General features: G+C 48.4%; 1 protein-coding gene across 1 annotated transcript in view; it reads right to left on the reverse strand.

Annotated features, from left to right (window-relative positions):
- GLB1L3 (galactosidase beta 1 like 3) overlaps nt 1-16,102 on the reverse strand; it is a 33,975-nt gene extending 17,873 nt beyond the window's left edge. The window contains exons 1-9 of the mRNA XM_036277253.1: nt 16,080-16,102; nt 15,389-15,520; nt 15,034-15,246; nt 10,262-10,330; nt 9,541-9,636; nt 8,621-8,729; nt 5,087-5,179; nt 3,673-3,754; nt 2,866-2,930 (exon numbers count right to left, since the gene is read on the reverse strand). Of these exons, the coding sequence (XP_036133146.1) occupies nt 2,866-2,930; nt 3,673-3,754; nt 5,087-5,179; nt 8,621-8,729; nt 9,541-9,636; nt 10,262-10,330; nt 15,034-15,246; nt 15,389-15,520; nt 16,080-16,102 (882 nt within the window). The remainder of the gene's footprint in view (nt 1-2,865; nt 2,931-3,672; nt 3,755-5,086; nt 5,180-8,620; nt 8,730-9,540; nt 9,637-10,261; nt 10,331-15,033; nt 15,247-15,388; nt 15,521-16,079) is intronic.
- Nucleotides 16,103-16,370: the final 268 nt, after the last annotated feature.

A 16,370-nucleotide genomic window follows, 5' to 3' on the forward strand; every position in this document is an offset into this window, starting at 1 on the left:
AGGGAGGCTGAGGGAGGCTGAGGCAGCTGGAGCCCCAGGCAGCTCCTACTAAAGGGTCTGTGTACGGACTTGAACTCACTCCCTCCAGGCTCCAGCATGGGGGAGGGAGGCAGCTTGAAAGGCACCAGAGACGTATGGGGAAGAACTGAGTTGTTTGGCATTGGCGCGAGGACTGGAGAGGTAGCTTCCTCCGGGACAGACATGCTGTCAGAGGTCTTTGTTCCTTTGGTGAGCCCTTCCCTGGGGTGGCAGACAGCTGCCATATCTGGGACCCCAGCAACTTGCCTCACACTGTTTGCCCTGCCCTGGTGATTCCCTGAGGCCCTACCCCACCCAACTTTCAGGCCCACCCACCCTGTTGCCAGTTGCTTTACCACAAGATTGGCCTGTCTTGGATCCTGCTTCAGGTTTTCCTAAATTCTTTCAAACAAGCAGCATCTGGTCTCAGCTAGCCCCATACCTCTCATTAAGTAATACATAGAAACAAACACAGGGAGGCAGCCAAAATGAGGAGACAAAGAAACATGTCCCAAATTAAAGAAGAGAACAAAACTCTAGGAAAAGAACTAAATAAAATGGAGATAAGCAACCTAACAGATACTGAGTTCAAAACACTTCTTATAAGGATGCTCAGTGAACTTAGTGAGGGCCTCAAGAGCATAAAAAAGGACCAGTCAGAAATAAAGGAGGCACTAACTGAAATGAAGGATAATTTACACAGATTCATTAGTAGAGTAGGTAAAGCCAAGAAGCAAACCATTGATTTTGAATATAAGGAAGCAAAAAACACCCAATCAGAACAGCAAAAAGAAAAAAGAATCCAGAAAAATGAGGATAGTATAAGGAGCCTCTGGGACAACTTCAAGCATGCCAACATTCGCATCTTGGGGGTGCCAGAAGGAGAAGAGCGAGAACAAGAAACTGAAAACCAGTTTGAAACAATAATGGCAGAAAACTTTCCTAACTTGGTGAAGGAAACAGACATACAAGTCCAGGAAGCACAGAGTCCCAAACAAGATGAACCCCAAGAGGCCCACACCAAGACACATCATCATCAAAATTCAAAAGGTTCAAGACAAAGAGAATCTTAAAAGCAGCAAGAGAATAGCAGTTAGTTACCTACACGGGAGTTCCCATAAGACTGTCAGCTGATTTCTCAAAAGAAACTTTGCAGGCCAGAAAGGAGTGGCAAGAAATATTCAGAGTGATGAAAAGCAAGAACCTGCAACCAAGATTACTCTATCCTGCAAAGCTGTCATTTAGAATCGATGGCCATATAAAGCATTTCCCAGACAAGGAAAAGCTAAAGGAGTTCATCACCACCAAACCATTATTATATGAAATGTTGAAGGGTCTTCCTGAAGAAAAATATAAAAAATATTAACAAACAAAATGGCAATGAATACATATCTGTCGACAACTGAATCTACAAACAAAATGAACAAGCAGAACAGAAACATTCTCATAGATACAGAGAACATTTTGTTGGTTGCCAGATGGGAGGGGGTTGGGGGAATGGGTGAAAAAGGTGAAGGGATTAAGAAGTACAAACTGGTTGTTAGACTGACAAACCTCAAAGGGAAGGGGGTTTAGGGGATGGGAAGAATAAACCAAAGAACCTATATGTGTATATATATATAACCAGTGGACACAGACACGTGTGGGGAAAGGCAGGAGGGGGGCCGGAGAGGGGAGGAGGTAGTCAATGGGGGGAAATTGAGGAACATCTGTAATACATTCAACAATAAAGATAAGTTAAAAAAAAGAAGAAGAGGACCAGAATAGACACTTTTCCAAAATAGATACACCAGACATATGTCTACGGCCAGACGTATGAAAAGATGCTCAGTGTCACTAATGATCAGAGAAATGCAAGTTAAAACTGTGCTGTAATTAGAACTTGCGGAGGAGGGTGTGAGTCTGAAGCCAGGGCGCTGGAGGAAGCACTCCTGAGGCTCTAGCCAGCGCAAGCGCCATGCCAGGAGGGGCTGCAGAGGCCTCCCTGCGCAGGCGCCATGCCTGGGGTGCTGCAGAGGCCTCCCTGCGCAAGCGCCATCCCAGGAAGGGCTGCAGAGGCCTCCCTGCGCAAGAGCCATGCCAGGAGGGGCTGCAGGGGCCTCCCTGTGTGAGGCAAGGACCCAGTGCAGGCCAGGCGGATGTGAGCACTGCGTCGGGCATACGGGTCATGGCGTGGGTTTAGATATTACCCTGGACGAAAAGGAAACCCGGGAACGTGTGTTATTCAGAAGAAACCAGAATCACATTGCGTCTGCCAGAGCTCAATCCAGCTGATCTATGGAGAGAGGATATATCCCTAAAGGCACAGGCGGTCCATTTTTGTAACTATCACAAATTGAAATCACCCATGTAACTATCATAATCACCCATTGAAAGAAAACTAGGAGCTAATCCACCAATGTTCATTAAATGAATTCATGTGCAATACAGTCGTTCATTCCCACAACTGGCACAGTCTGGCTACAAAAGGCTGACCCCACCAAAACTAGGGATGAGAGCACTGTCAGCCACACACATGGCACATCTCTGAGCTCTGTCCTCCCAGAGGAAAGAGTATCAGCTCCCTCCCATTCATCTCACGTCACCCCCTCCCCTTCCTCTGGTCATCTCCATTAGGAGCTCCATTAACACAGGGACAGAAGCAGAAAGTCCTCTATTCCCATGACAAAAGATATACACTCCCCAAATTTCTTTGGAATCCAGCTGAGGACCGGGGAGAGGGCGGGGAGTGGGGCTGTAGTCTTCTTCAAGCCTCCTATCCTCAATGAACACTAGGTGCACAGGTTAGGGGAAGGTGGTCATGGCAGGCAAAGAGGCTAAGACTCTTCATCTCTAAGATGTCCTTACCTGCAAACGATGAAGGTACCTAAAAGAATCCTTCCCAAACGAGTTTATATTGATGGTGGCCAGCACTGTAGAAAAAATGGAGAGATGCTGCATGAGACTGTGACAAGTGCTGTGGGGAAGGACAGAGGCCACACCCTGCACAGGAAAGGAAGCTGTGTTGAGTGGTAGGCATAATGAGATACTACTCATATCCCATGTTGCAACAGGCATAGGGCTGTCACTGGACATTTGCAAGGGCACCGTTAGGTAAGAAGGACAGTTAAAATTAACCCTATTTTGTGCAAAGAAATGGAACAGGCCAAGGTCACTCAACTTGATTAGACCTAGGAATTGAATGCAGGATTCCTGATACAGTGTGGTGATAGCCAGAGGGAAAGGGTAGTGGGGGTAGGTAGAGGCAGGCAAAGGGGGAGAAGGGAGGGGAACTGGGTCGATGAGTGCACTATGCAGTGTGCAGATGATGTTTTGTTGAGTTGTACACTTGAAACCTGTATGGTTTTGTGAACCAATGTCACCCCAATAAATTCAAGTAAAAATAAACAAACAAAAAAATGGAAAGGTGTACTGGGGACAGAAGAGCTCCCTTAGAGCTCTGTTGAGCAAGGAAAATGATGGAGTTGCCAAGTGAACTCTTCACTTGGACCTCGAGTTCTCATAATAGTAATATTACATCTCTAGGGCCCACTTCAATGTACGTGGCAAAGAGAGGCAGCGGAGATATTCTTGGTTCTTTCTGATGATTGTTCAAGATTCAGACTGGCAGGTTAGAAGCCTCAGTTCTCCCTCAGAATAAGTCTAAACGTGTACCTCCTTCTATGCTGCCTCGGTGCACTTCCTTCTCCCCATCTGAGGTCAAGAGCATCTCCATAATCCCTCTTTCCAGCAGAGCCTGTTGGGAAAACTGGACGAAGTGAGCCCACTTTTCTGTCTCCTTGGGAAGAAGGAATTAGGAAGTAAATACAACTGGGCCAAGATGGACAGTGTGTGAACTAGAGAAAAAGGTTTGAATTGAGTCTGACCACCCACAGCTCTGTCCCAGTCCGGTGTCTTTCCCAGCTGAGTCTGGGCTCTGACACCCCTGGTCACAGCCTCAAGGGGGAAAGCACAAGGCTACATTTATGAGAAAACACCCTGAGGGAGGACCTGAATCTGAGAAAAAGAGAAAGAAGACTCAGGAAACTCTATACTTGAAGGGGAGAGGCAGAGGCTATGGGGCCCTAAGGAAGATCAGAGAGAAACTTCACAAATTTGAGTCCTACCTGGACACTCAAAAGAAGCCAGGAAGCCTGCCATGGCTTTGGAAAAGGGGATCTAATTAAACACTCATATTTACTAAGGACAGAAGAAGCAGACAGATGACCGGAGAGCAAGAGGGCCCTATCTGTGGGTTACGTGTTCGCTGAGCCCTAGCTGGAGCTGGGAGCAGAGTTGAATGGCAGATTTTAAACATCAAGGAAAAATAATACTCCCAAACGAGACAGAGTCGAAGGGGTCTGATGAGATGCCCCTGAGAAACCTTAGGGAGGGGAATTTCTCACAGACCTGTCCAGCTCCAGAAGCCGCAGGTGCAGGGCAGGAACCGGGATATCTGTGGAGCCCAGCTCTGCTCCTCCCCCTCTCATTACCCAACTGCTCTTCCCTGCCCACCTGCCAACTCCGGCCACTGCTTCCCAGGCCAGCCCACTCAGGCTTCTGCGACCCTGGGACCCTGCATCCGGCTCAGCAGCCTAGGGAGGGATCCCCTTTAGGTGAGAGCTCATCGGCTTCCTGGACTTGGGGAGTCAGGGACAGGGAGGAGCCTCATGCACCAAAGACACCAGGCAGGACTGCAGTTATTCTGGCCTGAGATAGCCCACATGAAAGAGCAAAGGCAGCAGAAGCAAGAATATGAGCACTGCAGGTCCGAAGCTGCAGGACGGGCCGTCGTCACCACGTTCCCGAAGCATTCTTCATTTGCCACTCGCCGACCTCAGCTTTCATGAGAACTGTGGGTCGTGGAGATCTTTTAACGTCACATTCATCTCAGAATGAAGTTATTTCGGTGCATGTCAATCACCCTGACCACACTGTGGATTCACAGAGAAACTGAACTTCATCTCGTATATGCGCATGACCCACAGAACCTCACGGAGTCTGGCAGGAGACACAGCCACGCGTGCTGTGAAGGGGACAGCCTGGGGAAGGAAGCATGGACTATGGACACGACCCATGTGTTTCGTACCTTTTGAAGATAAGGCATGTATTTCCTGTCCTTGTAAAAGGAACCATATTCGTTCTCCACCTGCACTGCAATGATGGGGCCTCCCCTGCGGTACTGAGACAAAAAGAGAAAGGGGGTGCAGGTGGAAAAGCCTGGAGTTGGGGTCTGCTGCTCAGTGTCAGAGCTGGTGCAGGACCCTTGCTGTTTCCTCACCTCAAGGCCCTCTCTGTCCTCTCCCCAGCTCTGTGGTCAGAGTCGCCTCCAGGCACTTCAGCTGCTACAAGGAGTCCCTAGTCTTTGTAACAACACACCTCGTTTTCCCTCTACTTCTCATACTAATTGGCCACTTAAGTAGGAGAGTGCATACCTGCAAACTCACCTGCTTCCATGTCCACCCCATCCACCTTCCCACCCTCCTCCTCCGCCAAGGGGAGCGCCCTGGGGAGAGTCCCTGCCTCCCAGCAGCGCTCAGGCCGTGGCTCTGGCTGTGCCCACTCCCTCTGGTACTTACAACCTTTCTTCCCAAACTGACTGGCGTCCACCTTCCTGGAACTTACCCGAGAGAGCACACTCAGAGCTGTTCCCTCCACCATAATCTTGCTCTCTCCTTTTCCTTTTTTTTTGATCTTTGTGACTATTTCTTTTTTTTCTTTTTTCTTTTTCCCAATTACAGTTGATGTTCAATATAATGTTAGCTTCAGGGGTGCTCTCTCCTCCTCAGAGCCTGCGTCTTGAAGGAGGAGCCGGTCTGCACTTCTGTCTCACTTTCACCCCACTGCTCAAACCACTGCTAGGGCTCCCGCCCGGCACGCCGCCTAAGCCATCCATGACCCAGCTGTGTGAGACCATAACACTCTTCCCATGAACTTGATCGGCCAACGTGTTCCCACGCTCGGGTCAGCTCTCTGCTTGGAGGGCCCTCCACACTGAGAGCGGAGCGAGCTCTGGGCCGCACGGCTGGTCGCTGCGTCCTCCGTGCTCAGGCTCCGCGGCCTCCCAGTCCACGCTCCCTTTAGAGATGGTCCCTTTCGGACAGAGGCACACGAGCTTCTGAGTTGGCACAGAGAAGAAGGAGCAGCCTGGTGGACTTCCCTTCACAGCACCCCGCCTCGCCTTCTGCCTCTCTCTCCCTCACACTCGGCTCCAGCCCAACTGGACGTCTTATTCTTCAAACCCCTCATTCTACCCCTTGCCACCTGGTCTGCACCCACTCTGGAGACTCCTGACCACCCCCCTGGCCTGGCTAACGCTTGCTCTCCCTTCAGATCACTGTGACTTGGAAACACACTTCGAGCCCCCCTCGCCCACACTTCCTCCACTGCGCAGTCACCACTTGTGTTTGCTTTCATGTTGGGCTGTAAGCCCCGTGGGGCAGGCACCGTCTGTGCTTAGCTGCTACACAGTGCTTGGCACATAGTAGTTGCTCAGTAATTATTGGTTGAATGAACATAAATATTCTGAGCTGATGAACTGAGAACAATTGTTTATATCATTGAAGAGTATCTCTCCCTACCCCAAAGGGTGAGATTTCTAAAAACCCCATAGTAGGAGAATCCAGTTAACCTTATGAAATGAATGGGATTAGAGGAATAAATATCACCAGTAAAACAGTAAATACACTCTAAAAATTATTTAAATATCACAATTGAAACAATGAAGATTAATCAAATTGAAAGACCTTAAAATCCTAATAATTTAGTAATGATAACCCCTATACATTTCATTTGCACTTAAAATCTTCTGTTTCTTAAAACTTTCCTAAAGCGAAACAAGTCAATCAGAGAAAGACAAATAATCACATGATCTCACTTATGTGTGGAATATAATGAACATAACAGTCTGAGGCACAGGGTAGACCCAGAGATGTGGAAGTGGGGTACAGACTGACAATCCTCAAAAGAGGGGGTGGGGGGGAGATAAACCACAGAACTTATTTGCATGTGCGCATAACTGATGGACAGGGACAACAAAGCTGGGGACCAGGGTGGGAGGGGCAGGGGGGTGGGGAGGAGGGTGTCAATGGGGAAAAAAGGAGAAACATCTGTAACAAAAATAAATTAATAATAAAAAAAAACTTTCCTAGAATTTCCCACCTCATGATTTCACTGGAAGTTTACACATTTGCTTTGCCTGCTGGATCTACACGAGGGCTAAGCAGCATCAATACTTGTTCCTGAACTTCCAGCCAAATATTCTGGGACTTTCTGGTTTTAAGGGTCAGAGATTTTTCCTGCCACCGAGTCCCACCTCAGTTGCAGAAATGAAGCCAGAAACACATGGCTTTAGCCCTTTCTTAACAAGGATGAACCTGGACTCCACCGAACAGACTGAGATTCAATCCTACAGACAAGGTCTTCTCCCTCAGCACCGCTCATGTCTCCCCAAGTCGTATTGCTTTATTTCCATGTCTAATGTCTCGTTGCTTCTCTGTACAATGATCCTGATAAGAGTAACTAAAATTCAGAATTCAGAATTATTTATAAAGAGCTGGATCTGCCGCATAATTTCCCCCCAAAAGAAGAGGCAAAGATAATAAATTATTAGTCTCCTACCTAAAAATCCTGGTTTTTATCCCATCTCAAGCCACATCAAGAGATGTTCTTAAAATAACATGTATGCTTTAAATAATCACCATGTGCTCCTCTTGTTTGGAAGAGAGCTTTATTTTTTTAAAAAATCAAACACAACGATCAAACAACTGCTGCCCTGCAGACCCCAGGGCACAGCGCTCCCTCCTGTCACAGGCTGCTCTGAGCCACAGAAGGACATTGCGAAAACAGAGGCATTTTTGTCAAGTACACAATGTCCAGGCAGCCCAGGAGGAAAGAGAAGTGCGTGGCCTCTGTGCCCTTTGCATCTGTGACCCTAAAACAAATTGGGATGCGCATACTAACAAACATATTCACACAGGCCCAAAAACGACCTGCGCGAGCCAAGTCATTCATCATAGCTTAAACTCGCAGAATCCAGTGCCCACGACAAGGGCATTAAGTGACGCTTGATGTATTTATATCATGAAATACTTTGCAGTCATCAAAAGGAATGGCAAGTTTCAAAAATATATTTTCAAGTGATGAAAGAAAAATGTTCAGTGAGAATTGTATATTTTAGTATAAAAAAAATATACATACACGTGTAGTCTGGTGAACTGGTTGGTTCCTGAGGAGGTAACTGAAGAGCTCCGGGTAGGGAGGAGCAGACTTTAATTTGCCATGACCTCCTCTGAACTCTTTGGGCTTTTCACCAAGCTGTGTATGTTTCAAACAGCAAAGATATTTACGAGAAGACAAATGAGTCTAGTGAGATCAAATATATTCAAAAGAGTGGTAACCACACACACAGGCTTTCTGTCAGTCCTGGCTACTGTGACCTGTGTCCTCCCAGCAGCCCCGGGGCAAAGGCCCAGCTGAAGATGAGGGTCTAGAGTTCAAGGCCACAGGAGTGGCAGCGTCTGCAAAGACGCCCTGGGCCTGGCTGTTCTGCGGACAAGTCAGAATCAGTTGTTTTCCTGAAGCGAATGTAAGAAGGAAGGAAGGGTGGGTACTTTGGCTTTACCTGGAGAGGAACCACTCTGGCAATCAGATGATCAAAATATCGATCAACTGCCTGAATAAAGCCCTTTTCGGTGGTTCTCAGTTTCACGCTGGGGTCCTGCAGCAGCCAGCTGGGGATGAAGGAGACAAGCTCAATGTTTGAGACGGGAACACAGGAGGCAGGACGGCCAGGCTGGGGCGTGCAGGACAGTTTTACTGTGCTGGTCTCATGCGGCACTCAGGGTCCTGGAAGACTGCTCTGTGGGCCCCCTTACAGAGCTGCCAGGTCCACAGGGGTCACAGAGACAGGGCAATGCAGGGGGTGCTGCCCCACCGTGGCTGCACACCCACACCTTACTGCGAGGTTTGACCCTTCCGTTGAACACTAGCCTACAGTCTTCTTCAGTTCATTAAAAATCTGTTTCATGAGCTCTGGGCAGGTGGCTCAGTTGGTTGGAGCATTGTTTCCTACAACAAAAGGTTGAAGCATCGATTCCAGTCAGGGCACATACCTAGGTTGTGGGTTCGATCCCTGGTATACAGTCAGGGTGCTGGGACACATACAGGAGGCAACCAATCCATGTTTCTCTCACACTGATGTCTCTCTCTCTCTCTCTCTCCCTCCCTCCCAGAGGTCCTCAGAAAAAGTCCGGATGTTGTCAGACCCCTCCCTCTGCTCTCGAAAGTTTCACTTGCCATCCTTCCACCACAGGAGAAGGGCATGGCCCACGGCCCACGGCGCACAGCCCACGATGCACGGCCCACCACCAGACTCTCGTGTCATGCGTCCGCGCTGCGAGGATCACAGCGGTGCCCAGAGCTCGCCGTGTCACTGCAAGCATCCCCCGAGAATATGTGCTCAGTGCTGTCAGAGTCCAGTTTTACTTTAGTCAAATAAATGTCTCACCACAACCATAACCTCCCACTCGCAGTCCCGCTCACCTGGGCAAGCCCCCGAGGTCGATCTCGCTGCAGATGTAGGGGCCTGGACGCAGAATCACCCACAGCCCCGTCTCCGCCGCCAGCAGGACAAAAGCCCTAGGAAGATAGTGTCAGCAACTCTCAGGACCTCCCAGCGCAGGGTGGACGAGCCCGGCGCACATCGCAGGTGGTAGGACTCCCCGGATCCTCATCCTCCCTCCTCTCAGACAGGGGGTGAGGGAAGGGAAGGCCGAGCCCCTCCCCCCAGCAGAGCAGGTAATCCTACACCTGCGGTCATAGGCCTGAGGCCCTGGCAGCTGGGTTCTCACCAGCTCCCAACCTAGGCCCATCTGCACAGCCCACTGGGTCATGAGGAAGAAGGGTGTCACACAGGGGACTGGGGTCCTAACAATAAACCCGACCCCAAGAGCCTTGCTACCCTCCAGGGGCAACCCCTGTCCCAGCATGGGTGGCTGGACCCCACTGCAGAGCAGGCTGACCCGGGACCAGGCTCCTCTGGGCCCTGAGGAGGGTGGGGCTCAGAGGAGGCAGCCTGGACACCTGGGAGTCACAGGTTCACAGCTGGAGGGCATCTGGTCCTGGGCAGACCTGTCCCCCGGTCTCCCTCTGGTTCTCCAAGCAGAGCTGAGATGCCAGGACGGTCCCTAGTCAACCCCCGCCGGCCCCTCCTGCCGCCCAGGCCCAGGCTGGTCACAGAAGCAGCAGCAGCAGCAGCACGTACTCCAGATCCAGGTTCCCGAAGAAGTCGAATGTGCCTCTTTGTGGCTCATGGAGGTTCCATGGCACGTAGCTGTGACAGGAAAGAGGGGAATACAATGAGCCTCTTCTTTTTTTTTTTTATCCTCACCCGAGGACATTTTTTCTTTTTTTTGTTCAGATAGAGTGGGAGAGAGAGAGAGAGAAACATCGATGTGAAAGGGACACATCGGGTGGCTGCCACCCACATGACCCAGCCAGGGCCGGGGACAAACTGCAACCGAGGTACATGCCCTTAGCGGGAACCGAACCCAGGTCTCTCTGGACCAAGGCCCTATCTCTTGACAACGCTCTAACTGCTGAACCAAACTGGCCAGGGCAATAAGCCTCTTCTTATCTCTGTCCTATAAAGTCCTGGGTCAGTCCCAAACCCATGCCAAAACCTAGGGTAGTTCTATCCTGGAACAAGTTGAAATTTCCAAAGGCAATTAAACCAGCATTATATGAACAATACTTTTCTTTAATATTTTTTCTTTATTGATTTATAGAGAGAGAGGAAGGGAGAGGGAGAGATAGATACAAACATTGATGACCAAAAAAATTGATTAGCTACCTCCTGCATGCCCCCCACTGAGGGTTTGGCCCACATCTTGGGCATGTGCCTTGACTGGGAATTGAACCAGCAACCCCTTGGTGCATGGGTCAACGCTCAACCAGTGAGCCACACTGGCCAGGCAATAATCATTTTCAATAAACAGTTTATTTCTCTACTACCCAGTTGTGGTCCAAGCTGTCAATAATTCTGATTCTAGATTCCTTGGATTTATACATTAATTATTCTTCTCACCACCAATTCTCTGTAATAGCCATTGAAAATGTAAAGAAAAGGTGAAAACACAAATATCTACATATGCCCAATAAGTTATTGCTAGGCATTAATCAAAATCAGAATAGAGGAGGAGTTTCAATAAGATAATGGACATATAGTAAAGAAAGGGGTCATCTCTGGACCTATCCACAGTCATAATGAGAAGACTTAAAATACTTCTCTAAGAGATAAAGAAAATAACAGCAAAAAATTGTAAAGATATAGATTTGAACAACACAATTGAAAGGCTGGATCTAGTAAATACATAGAGAATTCAGCAGCCAAACAATAGAGCATATTCATTCTCAATAAGTACATGGAACAGTTATAAAATACAAATCCCAAAAATCTTCGTTACATGGTCTGTGATCCCAAAACAAATGCAAATAAATTAGATATTTACACTTTTTTTTTTAAATCCTCACCCGAGGACACTTTTGCATTTATCTTCAGATAGAGTGGGGGGTGGGGGGGAGACAGAGAAACATTGACATGAGAAAGACACATCGACTGGTTGCCACCCACACGCCTCAGTTGGGGCCGGGGACAAACTGCAACTGAGGTATGTGCCCTTAGCGGGAACTGAACCTGGGATTCTCTGGTCCGCAGGCCAACGCTCTAATCTCTGAGTCAAATTGGCCAGGGCACACTTTATTTTTTTTTAATACGTTTTCATTCATTTGTTTAAGAGGTAGGAAGGGGAAGAGGGAGAGAGAGAGAGAGAGAGAGAGAGAAACATCAATCAGCTGCCTCCTGCAGGTCCCCTACTGGGGATGGAGCCTACAAACCAAGTATATGCTCTGACCAGGAATCTAACCTGAGACCTCTTGATGCACAGGATGATGTTCAACCAACTAAGCTATATAAATAAAACAGCAAGCATATAGCTGAAATGTTTGAAACCAAATGACTTTCAAAGTCTATATAGTAAAATGGGTGCTATATATATATCCAAAGCAATATTTAGAGGTTCACTCATAGTCCTGAATAAATATATTACAGAACTCAAAATGAGCTAAATATTCAACTCAGGAGACAAAGGGAGGAAAAGGAGAGGGAGGGGCAGAGAAAGATGGTACTAAATGAAATAAAGTAGAAGAAAGAAAACTATATGTAACTCAGAAATTGTGAAATAGAAAATAAAAAGGTGCAGAGAAGATTAACAAAACTATAAACTAATTTTTTTGAAAAGACTAAAAATTTAGATGATATTAAACAGAAAAAAAAAGATAAAAAGCCTCAAATTCACAAATTCGCTGGGGATGGAGCCTGCACACCGAGTATATGATATATAATTTCCAAGAAAGAAAGAAAGGAAAAATTTTTAAATCCCAGAATAGAAAAAAATTTATAGAATAATATACTCTAGAAGCAATTTAAAACATGAGTTAAATAATAACTTTTTAAGAAAGTTATATTGTCCCAAAAATCTTCCCTTCACAACCACAAAAGATAGTAGCTGCTAAGTTTTACAGGTGAATTTTAGGGAACATTCAGGGTAAAAATCCTTTTTGCAAAATATTTTCAGTGAATATAAAAAGAAGATATAGCCACTTGAGGTTACTATAAGATTAATATAAAAACTGGATAAGACACTAACATAAATAAAATTTTAGATCAATTTCAGTGATATATATATATGTCTGAAATAAAAACACTAGCAAATCGAGTCTAGCAATGTGTGTGTGTGTGTGTGTGTGTGCGTGTGTGTGCACGCGCGCGTCTCATAACCAAACAGAATTTACCCTAGAGCTGTGCATTGTCTGACTATCAGGGAAATTGTCAATATAACTTTCACAAAAGATTGATTAACAATCACATAATCCCATCAATAGATGCAGAAAAGTCTCTCAATAAAACAATTATTTATGATTAAATTATCTGCAAATTAGATGTGCCAGTTATCAATTTTACTGCTTCTCAGCTTCAAATTCATCCTCTGCGATATGGAAGGGCCCTTGAAGCCTTTTCTTCTTTACAGTGAATAAAATATTTATCTTTGACACAAGAGGGCAGCGGAGAGACATTGAAGAGGAAAGGGGCTCTTGGTTGCTGCGCATTTTTTCTCCGTGGTCTCGCTGTAGGGCTGGTTAGTGGTGTGTGAAAACATTTAGCAGACCTTTCTTTTTTGAAAATTCAATACATTACAAGTATAATCCATAAGAGCCCATGTAGAATTAACCCAGGAAGGCAAGGAAACTTAAATACAGGTTGTGGCAGAAGTCAATTTACAGTTGTTCATATGGAAAATAATACGATCATTAATAAATGACAACAGAAGAACAAACTGTGTTTCACGGACTCGTAACTGCAAACCTTGTAGTACAGATGTAAAACATGACATCCATGCCCCACCGTGTTTTGCTGCCACCTTCGGCTCTTGCCCCTTCCATATGGTAAGCCTGCGCTTTGGGACAGCCTTTACTCTTTCCTGATGTTAACTAAGAAAATCCCACAGCCTGACCATGAAAACAACAGGCCTTTCCAATTGCTGGTGACCACCGTCTAGCCGAGAAGCAGAGGAATACTGTCTGCAACCTGAGATGACAAGCTGCCCTGGAAGGCGCTCTGCCCTGACCGGACGTCACAGCAGGGGCTGCAGAGCTGTGAGCATATCCCATCTCTGAGCAGGCCCCCAGCTGCGGGAGGCACTGGGCCGTGCAGCAGCTGGGCCTAGAGTCTGGCACCTCCTCTGTCACCAGCTGCGTGGGTTTGGGGAAAGCACCTTCACTTCCCTTCACCTGAGTCTTCTCAGTGGGGTGAACGCTGCACACCACAGGGCTGCTGAGGACAAAGTAAGTTCGTATTTTCCAGAGCCGAGAACATGTCTGGCTGTCTAAATACCACATACATGTAAACTGGCAGTCTTACTTTACAATGGCAGACATAGTGAAGTCAGTGTCTGTGTGCTGACAAGGGCAGGGTCGCTAAGGGTGGGCTTCCTGCCCCTCCTCTCTCCTTCAGGAGCACCCTTCCCATAGGCTCACCACGAGGCAGCCTTCCCAGAATGCCTTTCCTTTGGGCTCCCCTTCAATTCACCTTTAGTGACTCCCAATCTTTTTAATAAGTCTGTTATGAAGGGAACTCCATGGTTCTTAATTCAAGTTCTATTCTTGCTTTGGGAGAGGTTTTTATTTGACTAGTCCTGTGGGTACAGGCAGGAGCCTCTGCTCTGTGTGTGGGGTCGCACCTCAGGCCGCTGCTGGGAGGAGATGCCCATCTGAGCAAGCTGGGCCCTCTGTGCCCATCTCACAGGGCACTTGTGCAGATTAGGTGATTTTGTGAAAATGCTCAGAAAACGCCCAGCCATCAGTTTTGTCACTGTGTGCATGCGCATGTCAAACATCATGCTAAATTCATCATGTTAAATTTACATTTAATCATGCCAAATGTATATTTAAATTCTTCTGCTGGACTAAACTGGGCTTATATTTCTTTTTGCCACCATAATTCAAGTACATGTATGTGCCATCATTGTGACAGGGATTTCTCATATAAATAAGATCAAGGTTTTATCTCATTTAATGAACACAACCTTATGAGGCTATCATTACTGTGCCTATTTACGGAAGAAGACCGCAGGGCCCTGCCACGTGATGGCTGCAGGCAGAGGGACTGAAGACTAGGGCTGCCATCACCCGGCTACAGCATTCATTCCCGTTACTCCATTAAAGTTCAGTTTAGTGATACCAGTATTTCCCTACATGTTCATTTTGACACTCCTATCATCCCCCTTCGTGTTCATTTCCATATACAAGAGAATTGTAGTAAGTCTGAGATGTACGCGACCCCTAGCAGAAAGGCACATACTGGACATGGCTACTCAGACGGTCAGTCCTCATGCCAGACTCCCCAAACCAGCTCTGAGCGCACAGATGCTGCAAAGCCCTGAGGGGCAGCAAGGTCACAGAGGGCAGGGCAGCACTCACGTGGTGACAGTGTTGAAGCCACAGGCCCTCAGCTTCTGCAGGCGGTCCCTCCAGTACTCCCTGGGCACCCGGAAATAGTGGATGGAGCCCCCACAGATCAGGAACTTGTGCCCCTCCAGTGTGAAGTGTGGTTTACCACAAGCTGTGCTTGCAGTCTGAAGTCCCACAGACCGATCCTTCAGCTCGAGAGGGGTCAGATGAGACCAATTAAACCTTTTTACGAGAAAGAGAGACAGAGGTGGGAGAGGGACGGCTGAAGCCCGGCGGAGAGCTCAGCAGGGCGCGCTCTGCGCATGCTCCTGATGTTCTTTCCTCCAGGGAGGGCGAGTTCCCCGCTCTCCCTGCTCAGCCAAACCTGTGCGGTTGCAGCGGCAGCCCTGCTTCTTCTAAGAGACAGTCCTTGTTATAATTTTGCCGAGGAATAAAACCTGATGAGATAAACGGCAGGAAAAAGATGCTCATCATTCTTTTCCATGAGAAACATGGGCTGAAAAGAGAAAGAAATAACAATGACAAGGGGAAGGCACTGGCCTCGCCCAGCTCATCGGACTCTAAACCCTAGAGGCAGGTGCACAGGGCACAGGGACGCTCCGGCACACTCAGGGCTCCTAGGCCAGCCTCGTGCAAGGAAGGCTGAGGCTTTGCCGGTCCGCCCAGCACGCCCCCCCCCCCTGCTCCCCCAGCCCCCCTCCCCCGCGACCCCCTCTCCCACGGTCCACCTCCGGACAGAACGCTGGGGAAAGACTGTCAGTCCTAGAAGCCTCTGTCAGGAACAGGGCTGGGCACTGGGGAGAGGTCCTGGGGAAAGTGGAGGCGGGCTCAGGGGCTCAGTGACTGCTGTCACCACCTCCGCCAGGAGGGGCGGTGGACAGACGCTGCGCGGGGCGGGCAGAGCTAAGGTATGGGTAGGAGAAAGCTGGAGGAGAGAAGGCTTGTAAGGCTGCTGATAAGATGAGTCCCAGGCAGGTCGAAGGGTCCGGGAGGGCGTCCCAGGGCAAAGGATCCCTTGCCCCACTTATAGCGCGATGAGCAGCAGCGATGATTACCTGAAGCGAAGCGGGGAACTCATCACCGCGACCGAGCGAGGTCAGGGCACGGAGGTCCCGCGCTGCTCCCGCCGCCTCCCCGCAGGGCGACCAGATGGTTCCCGTGCTTTGCTCACAGGGAGCCTGGGACCTGAGAGCCGTCACTGCAGCCCAGCACGGAGTCCACGGAGTCCACGGAGTCCGGGGGCTGCCAAGCAGGGCCAAGGAACAAGTCTGGGCTCCGGGCAGCGAGGACAGAGCTCCGCACCCGACCCAGGGTGCTGAACCGCCTGCGCACAGATGTCTTTCAGC

Source organism: Molossus molossus, unplaced genomic scaffold, assembly GCF_014108415.1.
Source record: "Molossus molossus isolate mMolMol1 unplaced genomic scaffold, mMolMol1.p scaffold_m16_p_22, whole genome shotgun sequence".
Taxonomy (NCBI): domain Eukaryota; kingdom Metazoa; phylum Chordata; class Mammalia; order Chiroptera; family Molossidae; genus Molossus; species Molossus molossus.